The 16,148-nt window shown below is 37.2% G+C and overlaps 1 protein-coding gene across 1 annotated transcript in view; it reads left to right on the top strand.

Annotated features, from left to right (window-relative positions):
• XIAP (X-linked inhibitor of apoptosis) overlaps positions 1–12,901 on the top strand; it is a 53,442-nt gene extending 40,541 nt beyond the window's left edge. The window contains exon 7 of the mRNA XM_064482773.1: positions 12,454–12,901. Within this exon, the coding sequence (XP_064338843.1) occupies positions 12,454–12,581 (128 nt within the window). The 3' untranslated portion in view covers positions 12,582–12,901. The remainder of the gene's footprint in view (positions 1–12,453) is intronic.
• Positions 12,902–16,148: the final 3,247 nt, after the last annotated feature.

The raw sequence follows: 16,148 nt of genomic DNA, 5'->3' as shown, positions 1-16,148 counted from the left end.
AATGGCACAGAGATAATTGGATAAATTGTTGCTATGTACAATTGTGGAAATTATGTTCATTAAACTCTGCCATTCAAGTGGCCCTTAAATAGATTTGCTTGGGCAGTTGGGTCAGCTATGTTTTCTAACATATGAAAACAAGAATATATAAAACATAAATTCGGGGATGATAAAATAATTGGTCTGGTACTCTCGCACTATGCCATTGTGTCTCTCATTCATTATATTCATAGCATCTCTGTAATTTACAGCTGAAGATCCCCAGACATAGAGGTTATGTGACTCACCTAAATCATATGGTGAATCACCAGTTGAACTGTTCTTATGGGCAGTGAAAATGTTTCTAGCTAATTTTTTTGGCATGAGTTAGCTAAATTGGCTGCCTCACTGTCTGAACTTTGAGTATATATGTCCAAATCTAGGCTCTTTTTTGGATGGCAAGACCTGGCTGGCCATATGATACCAAACCACAAAACCAAATAGAAGTAATAAATGGGTATATGTGGTCCTTAGCATGTCTACTCAACTAGAATTGAAAAATTAAAGTAATTGTAAAAAAAAAAAACACCAAAATTAATAACTATGTTTCTGACCTCAAGGATTTGGAAATGAGAAAGACAACCTTTCCCTATATTGCCAAGGCAAACCTTGAAGGTCAGGAACCATGTCTTCCTAATCACTATGTTCCCAATGACTAGGATGCTGTGTCGTCCATTAATAAGCACTAGGTTAATTTTTCAGTACATAGATGTATGAGTGAAGAAATGAATGAAAAATTTAATAAATGAATGAAGTAGGAAAGCCTTCTCATCTAAAAGTTGTGCAGTGACAAATAAAACTTGGAATCAATACTGACTTTCTACAGATTTCACTTTTTTTAATGCATGAACATTAAACACCTACTATGTGCCAGGCTCTGTGCTAGATGCTGGGGAGTCCATTCTATCATAGAACATGAAGGAGAATGGGAACTGGATCTAATTCAAACTGTTTGGGGAGGGTCTTGGGGAGCAGTTTTCTGGAGGGTGGGCCCTTGAAGTAGTCAAGAAGGTAGTGGAAAGCAGTTCTGCCTAGGAGAGAAGCATGTGCAGAGCTCAGAATCCAGAAAGTCTGACACATCTGAAGACTAAAAGTGGAGGTTTTCAATGAGAGGTCCAAAAGCATTTATTAGGAATCCTCAAGGGCATTTTATGTGCACTAGGTCTCCTTGGGTACACATTTAGGATAAATTTGGTCTCTCTTTCCCCCTATAGATCAGAGAAATCCAGGTGGTTTGATGGGTTTTGAATTTCTGAGCAAGAAACTAGTAAGTTATTTTCTGGAGCAGGTTTCATGAGGTATGTTGGGGGATAAGAGAAAGGATATTCATTCACCAGGCAACCATCACCTTTTCTAGGCCTTTGCTGAGGCTGGATAGTATACACAAGGCTCACACAGGTTTCTTTTTATTTGAAATACATATTCAAATTCAGCCACCTTGTTCAGTAAGTTTAACAAAATCTTGTTTCACTTCATTGTTGACCTCTACCAATGTCTTCTCAATCCTGTTAAATTGTACCAACAGTGTGTATTAAGTGCTTGCAGTGTACACAGAAATTCTGGGAGGTAGTGATAGAAGAAAATAAGACCCAGGATAGGTCCTCTTGGAGTTTACGGTCTTAGTAGCAGAAAGAGTTTTAGCGGGGAGGGTATAGCTCAGTGGTAGAGCATGTGCTTAGCATACAGGAAGTCCTGGGTTCAATTCCCCAGTACCTCCATTAAAATAATAAACAAACAAACAAACAAACAAATCTAATTACCTCCCCCAAAAAACAAAAACCAAAAAAAAAAAAAGATTTACATTTGTCATTCATAAGGTATTTCCCCATTCCAAACATAGTACAGGGACCGTTGGTAACCACGGTGCTATTTAATGCAAGAAAAAAATCAAAGGAACAAAAGAATGTAAATATAGTGTGACAGAGCACTAGATTCTGTGGTATAGACTATCATCCTTCTGTGTGAGGACGATAGTGAAGGACAAGTGAGGGCGTAGCCCAATAATTGGAGCAGGTTTCATGAAAGTGGTATGGCTAAAGCTACAGGACCTCAGATTGTTGAAGGCTGTTCCAGATACTAAAACTCCATGATTGTATGTGATATATTTGTTGTTGTCATTTTGTTTTGTTTTCTATGCAAGGTTAATGATGGAGGACAGAAGGACCAACTTGGGCTGTTATGCTATAGGCTTCTGTGTGTGTTCTGGCATGTGTCTTGAATAACATTTTAATATATTTCCATACACATTCCATCAAATAATGACTCTTTGAACAGCTTTCCATCTTAAAAGGAATTCAGCCTCCTTTACTTCCAAGCGAAAAATAGAAGCCAAAATGTGTTCAAAGCCCTGCTCAAGTATTCCCTCTTCTTTTGGAAATGGTCAATTAACTCAAATGACAAATCAGGAACAGGAGCAACTCAGCAGGTGATTCATGGTGTGATTGAAGGGGCCTGGTTCCCTTTCTGTCTCAGTTTCTTCATCCATCTGTGGGAAATACTGGTCTCACAGAGGTGTTACGAAAAATAATTAAAGTTGGTAATGTGCTTTGAGATAGAAGGACGAACCATACTTTCAAAGTCTGTAATTACACACTGCAGTGAGTCTCTCAGACTGGCTTCCTCTACTCACTCTTTCATAGGTATTTAAAATGACCTAATTTAGGTAGGTTTTCTTTGTTCTTAAGTTACTACTACATTATTTAGCCACTGATACCAGTTACCTTTAAAATAGAATGCAACCCACAGTAGTAGTCAGGACCACTAATCCTTTGGCTTTAGGATTCTTAAAGTCTTTCCTTTTGAGGAGTTTAGTTTTCCAGATCACTCTCTACCTTCATTCTCAATTTTTCCACTTCAGTTGGCTCACTTATCTCCTCTCTGTTGATAGTCCCAAAAGATTATAAAAGATCAGCTCAAAGGCTTCACCGAAACCAAACAGGAGGCCCCTCTGCTTTGCTTAATACTTGATAATTTCTTCTTTGCTGTTCTTATTCCTCTTCTTTCCCTCCTCCCCATTTTAATTGACCGGTTGGAAATACCCAGCAGGTGAAATTCTTTAGATGACTCCACAGCAGGAGAAGAAAAGAGATGCTGAAATCCCAATGTTGAGCTGTTGAGTGGGCGGAGGAAAGAGGCTGGGATTGGCCAAGCAGAAAACAAGAGGGGAGATGCGAGCAAGATGTTGTGACAACATGCTGAGTCCACCCGGGTAGTAAGGGGAAACCTAGAACAACAAAGCCAATTGAGAACATGTGAGAAAAGAACCACTGACCCCTAACCCCAGGCCGCCTTCCCACAAACTCCTTTTGCCATTTTGCCATTTGAGAGAAGGAAGCAAGAGACTGTGGTATCGCTGCTCATCACAGGAAAAACAACGTCAAGATTATATATCCTAAGGACCTTGGGTTCACAGTGACATCTTTATGTTCAAAGGAAAGCACACTTTTTCTTAACGTTTGGTTCCAAGATGGAATATGAAATGGAATACGAGACTATGAGTATAAATCAAGCTTTTTTCTTAAGCTCCTTTTGAGTTCTGTCATTTACCAATACGTGTGACAATTTTGACATACAAATCTCAGGCAACAGCTTTCTCTCATTCACCCCTATCCCCAAAGTTCTGTCTGCACTACCTGGGGGGCAATTTCCTTTAATACAAACCACTACTTGTAGCAGTGCCCATTGCTGAAGGGCTTCAGTTACCGTCACTAAACGAGAACTTTACCAGAGTAAAATATCCAGAGAGTGGGTCAGTTTTACTCTTTTACTTTGCTGGTAGGAAGTATTTTCCTTCAAATGGAGTAAAAAAACACAGAGGGCTTTTACTGTTCTTGAAATACTGTAGCACTGCATATGTTTCTCACTCTAAGTGCAGAAAACTTTTGAAAAATATCTATTTATATAACATTTTGGAAATGATACCACTAATCTGACCGCCTAGCCAGTGCTTTTCCAAAAAAGTGATGTGTGAAGAACATATAGCGGAGGGAGGGTATAGCTCAGTGGTAGAGTGTGTGCTTAGAATGCATGAGGTCGTGGGTTCAATCCCTGGTAACTCCACAAAAAATAATAAGTAAATAAACCTGATTACCTACCCCTCCAAAAAAATAAATAAATACAATTGGAGGGGGGAGGGTACAGCTCACGTGGTATAGCGCATGCCTAGCAATCACAATGTCCTGGGTTCAATCCCCAGTACCTCCTCTAAAAATAAATAAATAAACCTAATTACCTACCTTTTTACACCCCCCCCCAAAAGAACAATGTGTAAAGGTCACTAAACTAAAAATCAGAAGAAATAGATTTTATTAGTAGCTCTGACATTGTATGTTTTGACAAGATATTTAATTTGATAGACTTATTTCTTTTTTTATATAACAAGGAGAAGGCAGAGGAAGTTATGTGGTTATAAAAGGGCAACTTGAGGAATCCTTGTGATATTGGAACTGTTCTGTATCTTGACTGTGATGCTAGATACATGAATTAACATGGGTGACAAAATTGTATATAAATTAATATAATTTATTTACACTTGCATGCACACACACACACACACACACACATACACACACAAATCAGAGCAAAATCAGTGGATTGTATCAATGTCAATGTTCTGGTTGTGATATAATGCTATAGTTTTGCAAGATGTTACCACTGGGGAGACCTGGGCAAAGTGTACAAGGGATTTCTCTATATTATTTCTTACAACTGTAGGCAAATCTATAATTATCTCAATAACAATTTCAATTTTTAAAAAGTTAACCAGGACTTTTCTAGGCCCCACTCAAATAGTATAGGCAAGGAGACAAACTACCCATGGTTGAGACCAAGAGAGGAAAGCTAGACCCTGAAGACTGAGTGACCCAGAACCAAAATTTGATAAATCAGAAAAGAAAAAAAATGGTTTTTGATTACAACTTCACATTCCAGATAAAGGATTTAGGTTACGAATTAGTTAAAAAAAAGATGCTGAATTGTACAATATTTGTTTTAAATATTTATTGTAAATAAATATATAATAATATAAAGAAATATTATAAATAAATATTTAATATTTATTTCTTTTAAAAGTTGATCTAAGATATGAACTTTAAAAAACAAATAGCTGGGGGGGAGGGTATAGCTCAAGTGCTAGAGCGCATGCTTAGCATGCAGGAAGTCCTGGGTTCAATCCCCAGTACCTCCCCTAAAAAAATAAATACGTAAACCTAGTCACCTCCACCACAAAAGAAAAAAAAAAGAAAAATTAAAAAACAAAACAAAACAAAAAAACAAATAGCTGTACTTTCTAATGCCTATTCCATTATTTCATTATAAAATTGTATCTTTATGAATAAGGTTGGGGAAATCATGCTGATGTTTGGGCAGAAATTTTTCTGAACCCACATGTCATCAATGGGAAATGACTAGTTCAGATTTGTTTGGAGAAATGAATAAAACTTATAAAGGTTAAATCTTCACACTAAGTATCAAGTGACAGCGAATGTTGTCGACACAGACTTCTTTTGGAAATGAACAAAAATATTAAGCCTATGTTTTGAATATATATTTGAACCAAAAAGGAAGCAGTAGATAGGACTAAAGTGAGATGGAAAAGACACTAGCTGGAGCCATTGATATTCTCTGTTAGATAATTACTATCCTGAGGGAATAAAAGAGGAAAAACCAGCTTAGCCCATCTGTTTAAGTATTAAAACTTCTCCAATTAAATTATTTTGTATGAGTCAATAATGAGGTAATTCAGATAGAATCAAACTAATAAACACCTTGATATAGAACTGAAAAGAATTCCAGGTCAAAGTCAAATCTCTGCCTAGTATCCTATTGGTATAATACGCAAGACTAGGCGTGGCTGAACAATAATGAATAATACATATGCTGAAAGTCCAACTACTGTACAGCTACTCCTGGCAAATAACAGCATTCTTTCAAACAACATCCTGAAGTCTCAACAGGATGATATTTTCCATCCCCACAAAGACTTGAAGGATATCATCCAAGCAAGAAGGAAAATAATTTCCTGGAGGCTGAGTTAGGGATCTCACTGCCAGCGTGGAATAGGAGAGAGCTCATACTTAGCAGACACAAGATCAAGATTACCACGTTGGGGAAAACATAGGAGAAATGGAAGGGCTGCTCTCCTAGAGGTTTTCAAAGACACGCGGGCAAAAGGGAACTGTCTGCTAGGTACATGATAAAAGAATTAAAGGGCTATACAGTGATATCTAATGAGCCAGAAGAAAGACTGGGTGTAGGGAACTGAAAACAGGATTCTTGAAAGCAAAAAGGCAGAAAGAAGCAATGAAGAGCTCCAGATCCAGAGGCTGCAAATATTATCACAGAACTGATTCCAAGACCTCCAAATGGCTGAGAAATTTTACATAAATGGAAACTGTATAAAACGTAGCACTGGTCCTAGGCTATAAGAAGAAAGTGAAAGGAAAATTATTAATAAGAATTTTTAAAATGAGGATTTCAGAGAAGTATTACATAGGAACTGAAAAGGGAGTCTGGCCATATGTAATTTGGCATTTCTGGAGCAAAGTTTACATTGACATTCAAGTATTCCAGGTGGTCTCTAACCAAAGCTGGTGGCATCAAGCCAATCACAGTTTCATGGCCATTTAAAAACCTAGAGTTTACTATTTCAGAAACAAAAAGAGGATTTTGATGGCAATTCTCCCATAAATATAGTATTGTCCTAGATAATAATAATTATTCGAAAGCCTCTCTTTCCTTTCTGGGACTAAGCATGCCGTATTCTAATTTCCTACTGCCTGTCAATTTCACTCGATAGACTTACAGACTTCTAGAACGTAAGAATTGTGGCTTACTTTTTCTGAATCCCAAGTCCCTGACATATGCTAGACACTCAATAAATGTTTGCTTCTTTCATAAAGGAAAAGCAAAGCAAATTTAGCAAAATTGAAAGGCAACGTTAACCCACCCACTGGGTAGGCAACTAAATTCTGAAAGTGCTTCTTAATAATCTCTACAAGATGACATTGAAGAAACTAGATAATGACCTAACAATTTCTTTGAGGAGGTTGGGAGAAAACAGTTCACAAAGGAAAGGAACATTACAAGAGAAGCATAATTCCTGTGTGATGTTCTATGACGCTGTAACATTAAATTACGACTGCTAACAACACTTTTTCCCTTCCAGACTTACACCCAGCTTACCCTTTCATCAGCTACTCCCTGCCGTGCACCTTCTGTTTTCCCTTTAACCACACAATACCACTTGCCCTTCCTGAGATAGGCTGTGCACTTTGACTCTTCTGCGCCTTTGCTCATTATATTCACTCTGCCGGGGAAAGCTCTTGTCTCCATTGTCTTCTGGAGGATTCCTACTCACCTATCCACTGCCAGCTCGTCTCACTTACCTACGGCTGTATAACAAACTCTCCCCAAACTGAGTGGCTTAAAACAACTTGATTTATTATTTCCTAAGATTCTATGGGCTGGCTGGGCAGTTCTTTTGGTCTCCTTGGACTCACTCATGTGGCTGCAGTCAGCTGGTGGGTCATCTGGGGGCTGGGCTCAGCAGGGACACTCCCACACCTGGTCTTCTCTCTCCATGTGGTCTCTCATCCCCCAGGGCCTCTGTCTCCACATGGCCTCTGTCTCCACATATCCTCTTTCTAGCAGAATAGCATGGACTTTTTTCCATGGCAACTGGGTTCCAAGAGCAAAAGCAGAAACTGCTAGTTCTTTTAAGGCCTGCCTGTGCTCCACAATCCCAGAATGTCATTTCTGTTGCATTTTATTGGTCAAAGCAAGTTATACAGTCAGCCCAGATTCAAGGGGGAGGAAAAATAGACTTCACCTCTTGATAGGAGGAGCTGTAGCATCACTTTGTGAAGGGACGTGATGCAGGGAGGTAGAATTCATTGGAAGCCATTTTAACAATCATTCAGCTGAAACGTCATCTCTTCATTCATCATCTGTGAGATATATGTATATATATACACACACACATACAGAGAGATAGAGAGAAAGATCACATCTCATTATTTGTGTCTGTGTCTGTTTGAAGGAGGCAGTGGTTTAGGAAAACAGTCTGAAAGGACCACGTTCTGTAATCTGACTGGGGAAAGCTCTACTGATGAGATACAGTTGAAGATACAGTTTGGGGCCAGAACATGGGGGATCTTGAATGCCATACAAAGGAATTTAGGTTTTATTTTGCAAGCACTCAGAACTGAAGTCAAGAATATCTCTCTCCAAACTGCTTCTCCCATATTTCCTATCTGGGTGAATGGCAGAAATGAGGATTCACATCTACCTGTCTTATTCAAATGGCCTCTAAGTGCTACTTCTTACAATTCCTAAATATTTCTTGACTCTGTCCCATCCTCCCATCTACACTGCCATAGCTTTAGTCCAGGACCTCTCTCATTATTTCTCCTCTGACCTATTGTCACAGTTTCCCTGATACTAGTCTTGCCCCCTTTTCCATCCTGCATGATTCCACCCAAACCATCTGCTAATGTTAGCCGCCTGATTATAAGCCTTCATGGATTTCTACCACTCTCGAGCTAAAGTTCAAAGTCTTTAGCACTGATAGCACTGATTAGAAGGCTCCTCCACGATTTGGCCCCCGATTAATTTCACTCTACTGCCCCCTGCCCTTGCCCTTCATATTTCAGCAATACCAAACTTCTTGTAACTCCTCAATCCATGCTGTCTTATGTCTTGGTGCCCTTGCTCATGCTAGACTGTATGTCAAAAACCATTGCCTTCTCTGCTTGGGTAACCCCCAGTTTTCTTTCAAGACTCAGTCTCTAGGACTACTTCCCATACACTCTCTCAATCTCAGTTAGCTGCCCCTTTTCTGTGTCGAGATAGCACCTAGAGCTTATGGTTATCAGAATAACAATAATTATTGATCACTCATATGAAAAACTCAATTCTTATACCACCTGCATGAAGTAGATTCTTATAGTGATGGCTAGTAAATGACAGAGCCGGGATTTGAACCCAGGTGGCCTAAAGAACTACTGTTGAAAGTACTATATTGCTTTCCCGCTCAGACACAGCACTCATCACTCTGGATTGTAATTGTCAATTTATCTGTATGTCTCTCCCACCTACTGTGAGTATCTTGAGAATAGAAATTATGTCTCACTTATCTTTTTATCCTCAGAAACTAACATAGTGCCTGTGACATAATTTATAATCTATAAATATGTGTTGAATGGTTGGAAGGACGAATGAATGAATGACTCCTGAAATTTATGAATGATTCCTCTTGCTCTTGTTTTAGCCATTTTTTAAAAGATAAAAACTGCTTATAGAACTAGAAACATACTTCAATAAAGACTCAAATTGCATTAAGGAAAACAACAGAGGACTGCACACAGGTGATAAATTTTCTGTTTACTGATGTTCTGTCAGCAGTTTAAAAAATGCAAGCAAAATCATTTTATTAAGAAAAAATATACAACAACGGAGTGAAGAAGACACTAGATAACAGAGAGTTTAATTCTTCCTTTAACTCCTCCCCATTAAGGTAAGACATGAAATGAAACCCACTCTTAAGGGAAACTAGAGAAGGACACAAAGGCTGCCTAAGAAAGATATGTCCTTGACCAGAATAAAGATATTAATAATATATAGAATTATAATACAATAATACACTGAAAGGTGGCCTGGTTGTAGTGGAAAGCACATACATTTTGCATCCTAATAGATATGAGTTTGAATCCTGCCGTGGCACTCTCTATGAAAGTCACTTAAGCTCTCAGGACCTCAGTTTTCTCATCTGTAATATGGAGATGATCATATTTACCTTAGAGGGACATTATGAGGTTTTACAGATCAGACACCATGCCTAGCCCAGTGCTTGACATAGAATAGGTGGTCAATAAATGGCAGTTTCACTTATTATTTACTTGGCCATTTATACACCTCAAATACATACATATTGTCTCAACATGAGTTAGGGACAGAGAAAGAAAATATGTCATGAAAGCCTGCAGTATACTGTGAAAAAAGCACTGGACATGAAATCAAACTAACCAGGGACTCAATCCTGGCTCAACCATTTCAGAGTTGTGTGACCTGGGGCAAATTCCCTTCACCTCTCTGATCCTCAGTTTCTATATCTATAAAATAGAGATAATAATACCTATTTACAGAATGAGGGGTTTCATTCACTTACACAACAGGTCTAAAAACCAGTTAGAAAACTAAAGTTCAGTTTGTGAGCTCTGGAAAAAACAAAGCTTGTACTTATGAATAACAACCCAATTTAGGAGTCACAGGCATCAAAAGGCTCAAATAATCTGGTGCGATCCCAAAGACTTTGGAAGAAATTTTTGTAAAAAGAATATGAAGTATTCTGGAAAATGGGAAATAAGAATCTACCTATTTCTACCTAAGATGGCTTCAACAGTACCTGAATACTGGAGACGTGGTGTCTCAGAGGGTTCATTGAAAAAAATTAGGTCCTGGATTTGCAGAAGTGAGTTCTGGATCCTGAATTATGTTGATTCTCTCTAATGTACAGCCTCTTTGAAAAGTTCTGTTTGGGTGGAGAGCTGGCTTCTTGTCATACTATCTCAATTTCTAGACTCTCTGTCAAAAAGCAACAGTTTGGGGTGAGGGGCGGGGAGGGTATAGCTCAGTGGTAGAGTGTGTGCTTAGAATGCACAGGTCCTGGATTCTGGCCCCAGTGCCTCCATAATGAAAGATCAATCGATCAATCAATAAACAAACTTAACTACACTCCCCCCTCAAAAAAACCACAACAATTCATAAGGTTACATACAAACCAAAAAGACTAGCTTAAAACTTTACAATCAGTTTTCATTAAACTAGTTAATTCTCTCCCATCAAAAGAAGTACATACATTGCACTTCTAGCAGAGAAATACACCCACATGTACAGAAAGATGTTTACTATAGAACTGTTGTTAATAGTAACAAGTATGGAACAACCTCAATGTCCATCAACAGAAGAATGACTAAATAATATGTAGCTTATTCATTCAACAGAACACTATACACTGATTAAAAGTCATGAACTAGTGCATGTATCAACTGGGATAAATCTCAAAAACCTAACTGTTTGAAAACCACAAGCCACAAAAGGATATGTATGATATGAAACCATTTGTATCAAATACTATGATACAATCCTATGTATTTTTCTATATCTATTTAGGTAAAACTATTTAAAAGATTTATCTGGAGGAATGCTCATCAAACTCAAAAATGGTTATCTATGAGAAGGGAGGGAGCAAGTTGGGGAGGTGGCCAAGGAGACTGTGACGATTTATTTTATGTGTCAACTTAACTAAGGCCATGGGTTTCCCAGATATTTCATCTAAGATTATTCTGGGTGTGATTGTGAGGATGTTTTGGGGTGAGATTAACATTTGACTCAGTAGACTGAGTCAAGCAGATTGCCCTCCCTAAAGTGGGTGATCCTCATCCAGTCAGTTGAAGGCCAGAATAGAATAAAAAGGTTGACCCTCCCTCCTGCCTGAGTGAGTGAAACATCAGCTCTTCTTGGGTCTCCAAGCTTGTTTGCGCTCGAATTGGAACTAGACCTTTGGCTCTCCTGAGTCTCCTATCCTGAGTCTCCAGCTTTCCAACAGCAGATATTAGCATTTCTCAGCCTCCAAAACTGTGTTGAGCCAATTCCTTATAATCAATCAATCTCTTTGTCTCTCTCTCTCTCTCTCTCCACACACACAAATACCAAATACATATATAAATTTGTTTGTTTGTTTATGATGGAGGAGGCAATTAGGTTTATTTATATTTATTTATTTGTTTGTTTGTTTGTTAACAGAGGTACTAGGGATTGAACCCAGGACCTTGTGCATGGTAAGCATGCACTCTACCACTGAGCTATATCTTTCTCACCTTTTAAAAACTGTTTTAAAAAATTTTTTTGAGGAGGAGGTAATTAGGTTTATTTATTCATTTGATTTTGGAGGAGGTACTGGGAATTGAACCCAGGACTTTGTGCATGCTAAGAATGCACTCTACCACTTGAACTATACCCTTCCCCCCTAAATACATATATAGATACACATATAGATCCTGTAGGTTCTGTTTTTCTGCAGAACACTGACTAATACAAGGATTTACCTTTATCTTTTTAATGTTCTGATTTTTTTCTAAATGAGAATGGATTCATGTATTACATTTATTATTAACCTTATCTTCAAAGAACCAAACTATGTCAAGCCTGTATTATTATTCTTAGTTAACAGATAATGAAACTGAAAGGTTAAATAATGGGCACAGTCCTTCCCCTCAGCAGCTCCCACATACACATTCGCACTTGCAAAGAGAAATGAAACATTATAAAATAGCAGTATTTGGAGCTCCTTTTTAGGACATAGAAATTAAGGGTATTATCATTTCTTGATTTTTCCTTCTCACCTTCTTTTCTCAGATCTTCCACACCAAAGGAATGAGCTCACACACAAAGAGGAAGAGAGAGGAGGCAACAAATGTCTCATAGACATGGTAATTAACTCCATGTTACTTTCAAGGTTTGAGGATGTGCCAAAAGTTGTCTGACCCCCCGAGTGTGGAGTGAATACTGCTTTGGAAATCATTGACAATCAATGCTTCAGAAACATAATTCATGGGCACAGTAGCTAGACAACAACATTTGCAGTGGAAAATTCCTCTCACTCCCAGGTTAAAGGCTAGGAATAATTCTTCTAGACAGGAAAAATGTGCTTTGAAATATGTAAGAGGGAGGCAGAAAAAAATTAAAAGGGGGGAAGTCTATGGGAATACTTATAAAATATTTGCTCTCTTGACTCTCTTGGCTATATTTTCGAAGAAAAGATATATTGACATGAAATCTGTGGGATTTCCTACTTCACTAAAAAGGGAAAAATAAGAATAAAGGTGTTTCTTTCTGTTGTCAGCAAAAACAGAAGTCCCCTTTCCACCAAACTAAGAAAAAGCTATTGCATCTTAGATCTTGGGAGGTCTTGTGTAACTACTTGAATGTCTGCAAACAGGGAGATAGGACAGTGTCTTTTCTCCTCTGCCTTGCTCCAAATCAATGGCTTGACCTTTAAATTAAAAACGTGGGACTAGTTGTTACACAAATAAAATGTCCTATTATTCAAGTAGAATTATGCATCTTTTCAAACCTGATCATTTATCAGGATACTTCTGAAAGCTGTTTTGAAAATTCTTCCTTTTCCCTGATTAAGCACAACTTTCTTTAAACAATATAATTTAAATGTGTAAACAACAGTACTGCATTCCAAATGGTTATGTGGACTTATGGATTGAATTTGGACATGGTCTCTCAAGAGACTGTATATGTTGTGCTTATACGAATAGATGCTGATAATATTTTATTGTGAAGTTTTCATTACTTTTATATGTAGAAACTAATTTTTTTAGATTGTATCAGGGAGCTTTTATTAAATACCCAAGTGCATTTCAACTGAAATGAAAAAGGGTTTCTGAATGTCACAGAATCTTTATTTTGTATTATTTGTATAAATATTTAAAATTACAGTCAGAGCTGTTTATTATATTGGAGATCCAAGACACATGTTTCAGCTTTATAACATACCTTTTCTCTCTTTTCTTCTTCTTTCAAAACTTATGCTTTAAAAGTTATGAAATGTTTTACAAATACAGAGAGATATAGAGAATAATATAGTAAGCTTCATTGTACCCACTACCCAGCATTGTCAAATCTTAAAAATTTGTCATATTTACTGAAGATCTTTTTTTTTAAGAAATAAGAATTTACATTATAACTGAAAAATTGTGCTCTACACTGGAATTTGACACAATAATGTAAAATGACTATAACTTAATAAAAAAAAGTTAAAAAAAAAAAGAAATAAGAATTTACAGATACAGTTGAAGTGTCCTGCCTCCATTCATTTCCCCTGTCTCACTTTCTCAGAAGGGGCCACATCTGTGGATTTGATGCCTGTCATTTCCATGCATGTTTTCAAATTTTTATTACATATGTATTTATCCAAAAACTATATAGAACTTTGTTTTGCATATTTTAAGCTTTATTAAATGGTATCATACAATCAGTAGTAGAGGTAGTACAGTGCAGTGAATAAGAGCACAAACATTATAGCCAGAGGCAGTCTAGAATATCTGCTGTACATGTTACCACTTGTGTGGACAAATTACTTAATCTCTCTGTGCTTCATTTTTCTCATCTATAAAATGGAAATTCATAATGATACCTACCTCATAAGATTATTTTAAGGATTAAATGAGTTGATACATACAAAGCACTTGGAACATAATAAACTGAGAGTGATGTGTTAGCTATTATTCTGCACCTTGCTTTTTTTAACATGATTTTTGAGATTTATCCATGTTGATACATGTAGCATTAGTTCATTTTCACCACTGCATAGTAGTCCATCATATGAATATAGTGCAACATATCTACTCTTCTGTGATGGACATTTAGGTTGTTTCCATTATAAAAAGTGCTGCAATAAACATCCTTGTACATCTTTTCCTGTGCACATACATCAGAGAATTTCTCTAGATCTAAACGTTTGCAGCTATCCTCCTGATCATCAAAATTACAATATAGTTGAAGTAATGATGTCATGACAGCAAATATTGGTCTCATTAATTAATTTTTGATTGCCTTTTATTTTTAACATACTGCTATCTGCAAATTGAAGGATAGAACCTGACCTCCAATGCAACAGCATACGATTTTTTACACGTGATAATTAGACTTCAAAGGTTTTGAGGTCTATGTCACAACAGTTGTAGCTAATGAATGTCTTTTCAAACTCTGCCCGTTTTGTTATTTCTTCTTGGGAAAATACTGAATTGGTCAAGTCGGTGTTTTATTAGTCTTAACTTGCTGAATGGTAAGCTGTAAACCTTAAGAATGTTTCAACAACTCATAAAAGAATAAAGACCCCAGTTAAAAGTCTCTGATGATTAGGATCTTAGACTACTAACCTCATTAAGTTTCATTTGGTAGTCCTTTTGAAAAGGTATTCAAATTTTATCATTTTCTCATTCTGAAGAATGTAAGAAAGTGTTATTTTTTTTAAATAGGGACAACTTCTGATAGCCATTATTTTTTGCATTGTCTTGTGCTATTCATTAATACATTTCTCCCTTAAGAATATCTAAATGGCTATAATGTTTTGCCCTGAAATGTGACTTTAAATTGATTCTCAAAGTGTTCTATAAACCATATTTAAATCTGAAAGAATAAAACCTCAGTACGGACTCCAAGGCTGATCTCATTTTATAATTTGGCACCTAGACATTTGGATGTCCCACCCTCTGAGAAACAAGTCATTTACTTTCATTGTTGGTAGCCAGCTCTTCATTTACAGCTCTAAGAAAATACATGTCAGGTTTTATAGCTTCGTAAATAAATCGAAAGGCATCTTTGACAAAAAAAAAGAGAATGTGAAAGGCATTGCACACTAATGGGTACATCAAGTGTTTATTGAGCACCAAATTGTATGTATTGAGCAGCTACCGTGCTAGATAGATGTTCCTACTCTCGGAAAGAGTAAGCATACTAAATTTGGCCAGGAAGCAGGAGACTATGATCTATAATTCAAATCTGGTCTGGCAAGTGTGTTCTCTGGTGGTGTAGGGAAATAGCTCCGGGCTGGGGATGAGAGGACAAAGGTGTGGCTCCTAACCCTGTCACTGGACATTGTGTTAAACTGGGGGCATTAATCTTTTGGTCTTCAGTTTCTCCTTTGAAAAACGAGGCGGGTTAGTCTGGATGCTCTTCTGTGTATCTTCCACACAATTCCAGGAACAGTAAGGAAGGCACCAACGTGGAATGTGGTCTTCAAGAGAGACCTTATGGAGAACATGAGGCTTCACAAAGTCCCACACAGAATTCAGGTGCCTGGGAGGCAAGCAGTGTTTGGGGATAACTAAACTGGTTCCTACTGCTAGATATATGATTGTTTTTAGTTTATAGTATGCCATAAATAACTATAAAACTAAGGTAATGTATATATTTACCTACCTTTTTTGAGTTTTGAAAGATATTATTTTTTAGTGATTAGAAGATAACATATTAAAAATATTATTATTTCCACTGTTATTTTTGAGTATTTAGCAGCACTAGGTTTTGTTTTTTTT

Source organism: Camelus dromedarius, chromosome X (genome assembly GCF_036321535.1).
Source record: "Camelus dromedarius isolate mCamDro1 chromosome X, mCamDro1.pat, whole genome shotgun sequence".
Classification (NCBI taxonomy): Eukaryota; Metazoa; Chordata; class Mammalia; order Artiodactyla; family Camelidae; genus Camelus; species Camelus dromedarius.
The sequence above is the reverse complement of the archived record's forward strand: the minus strand, read 5'-3'. Positions and strand labels throughout refer to the sequence as shown.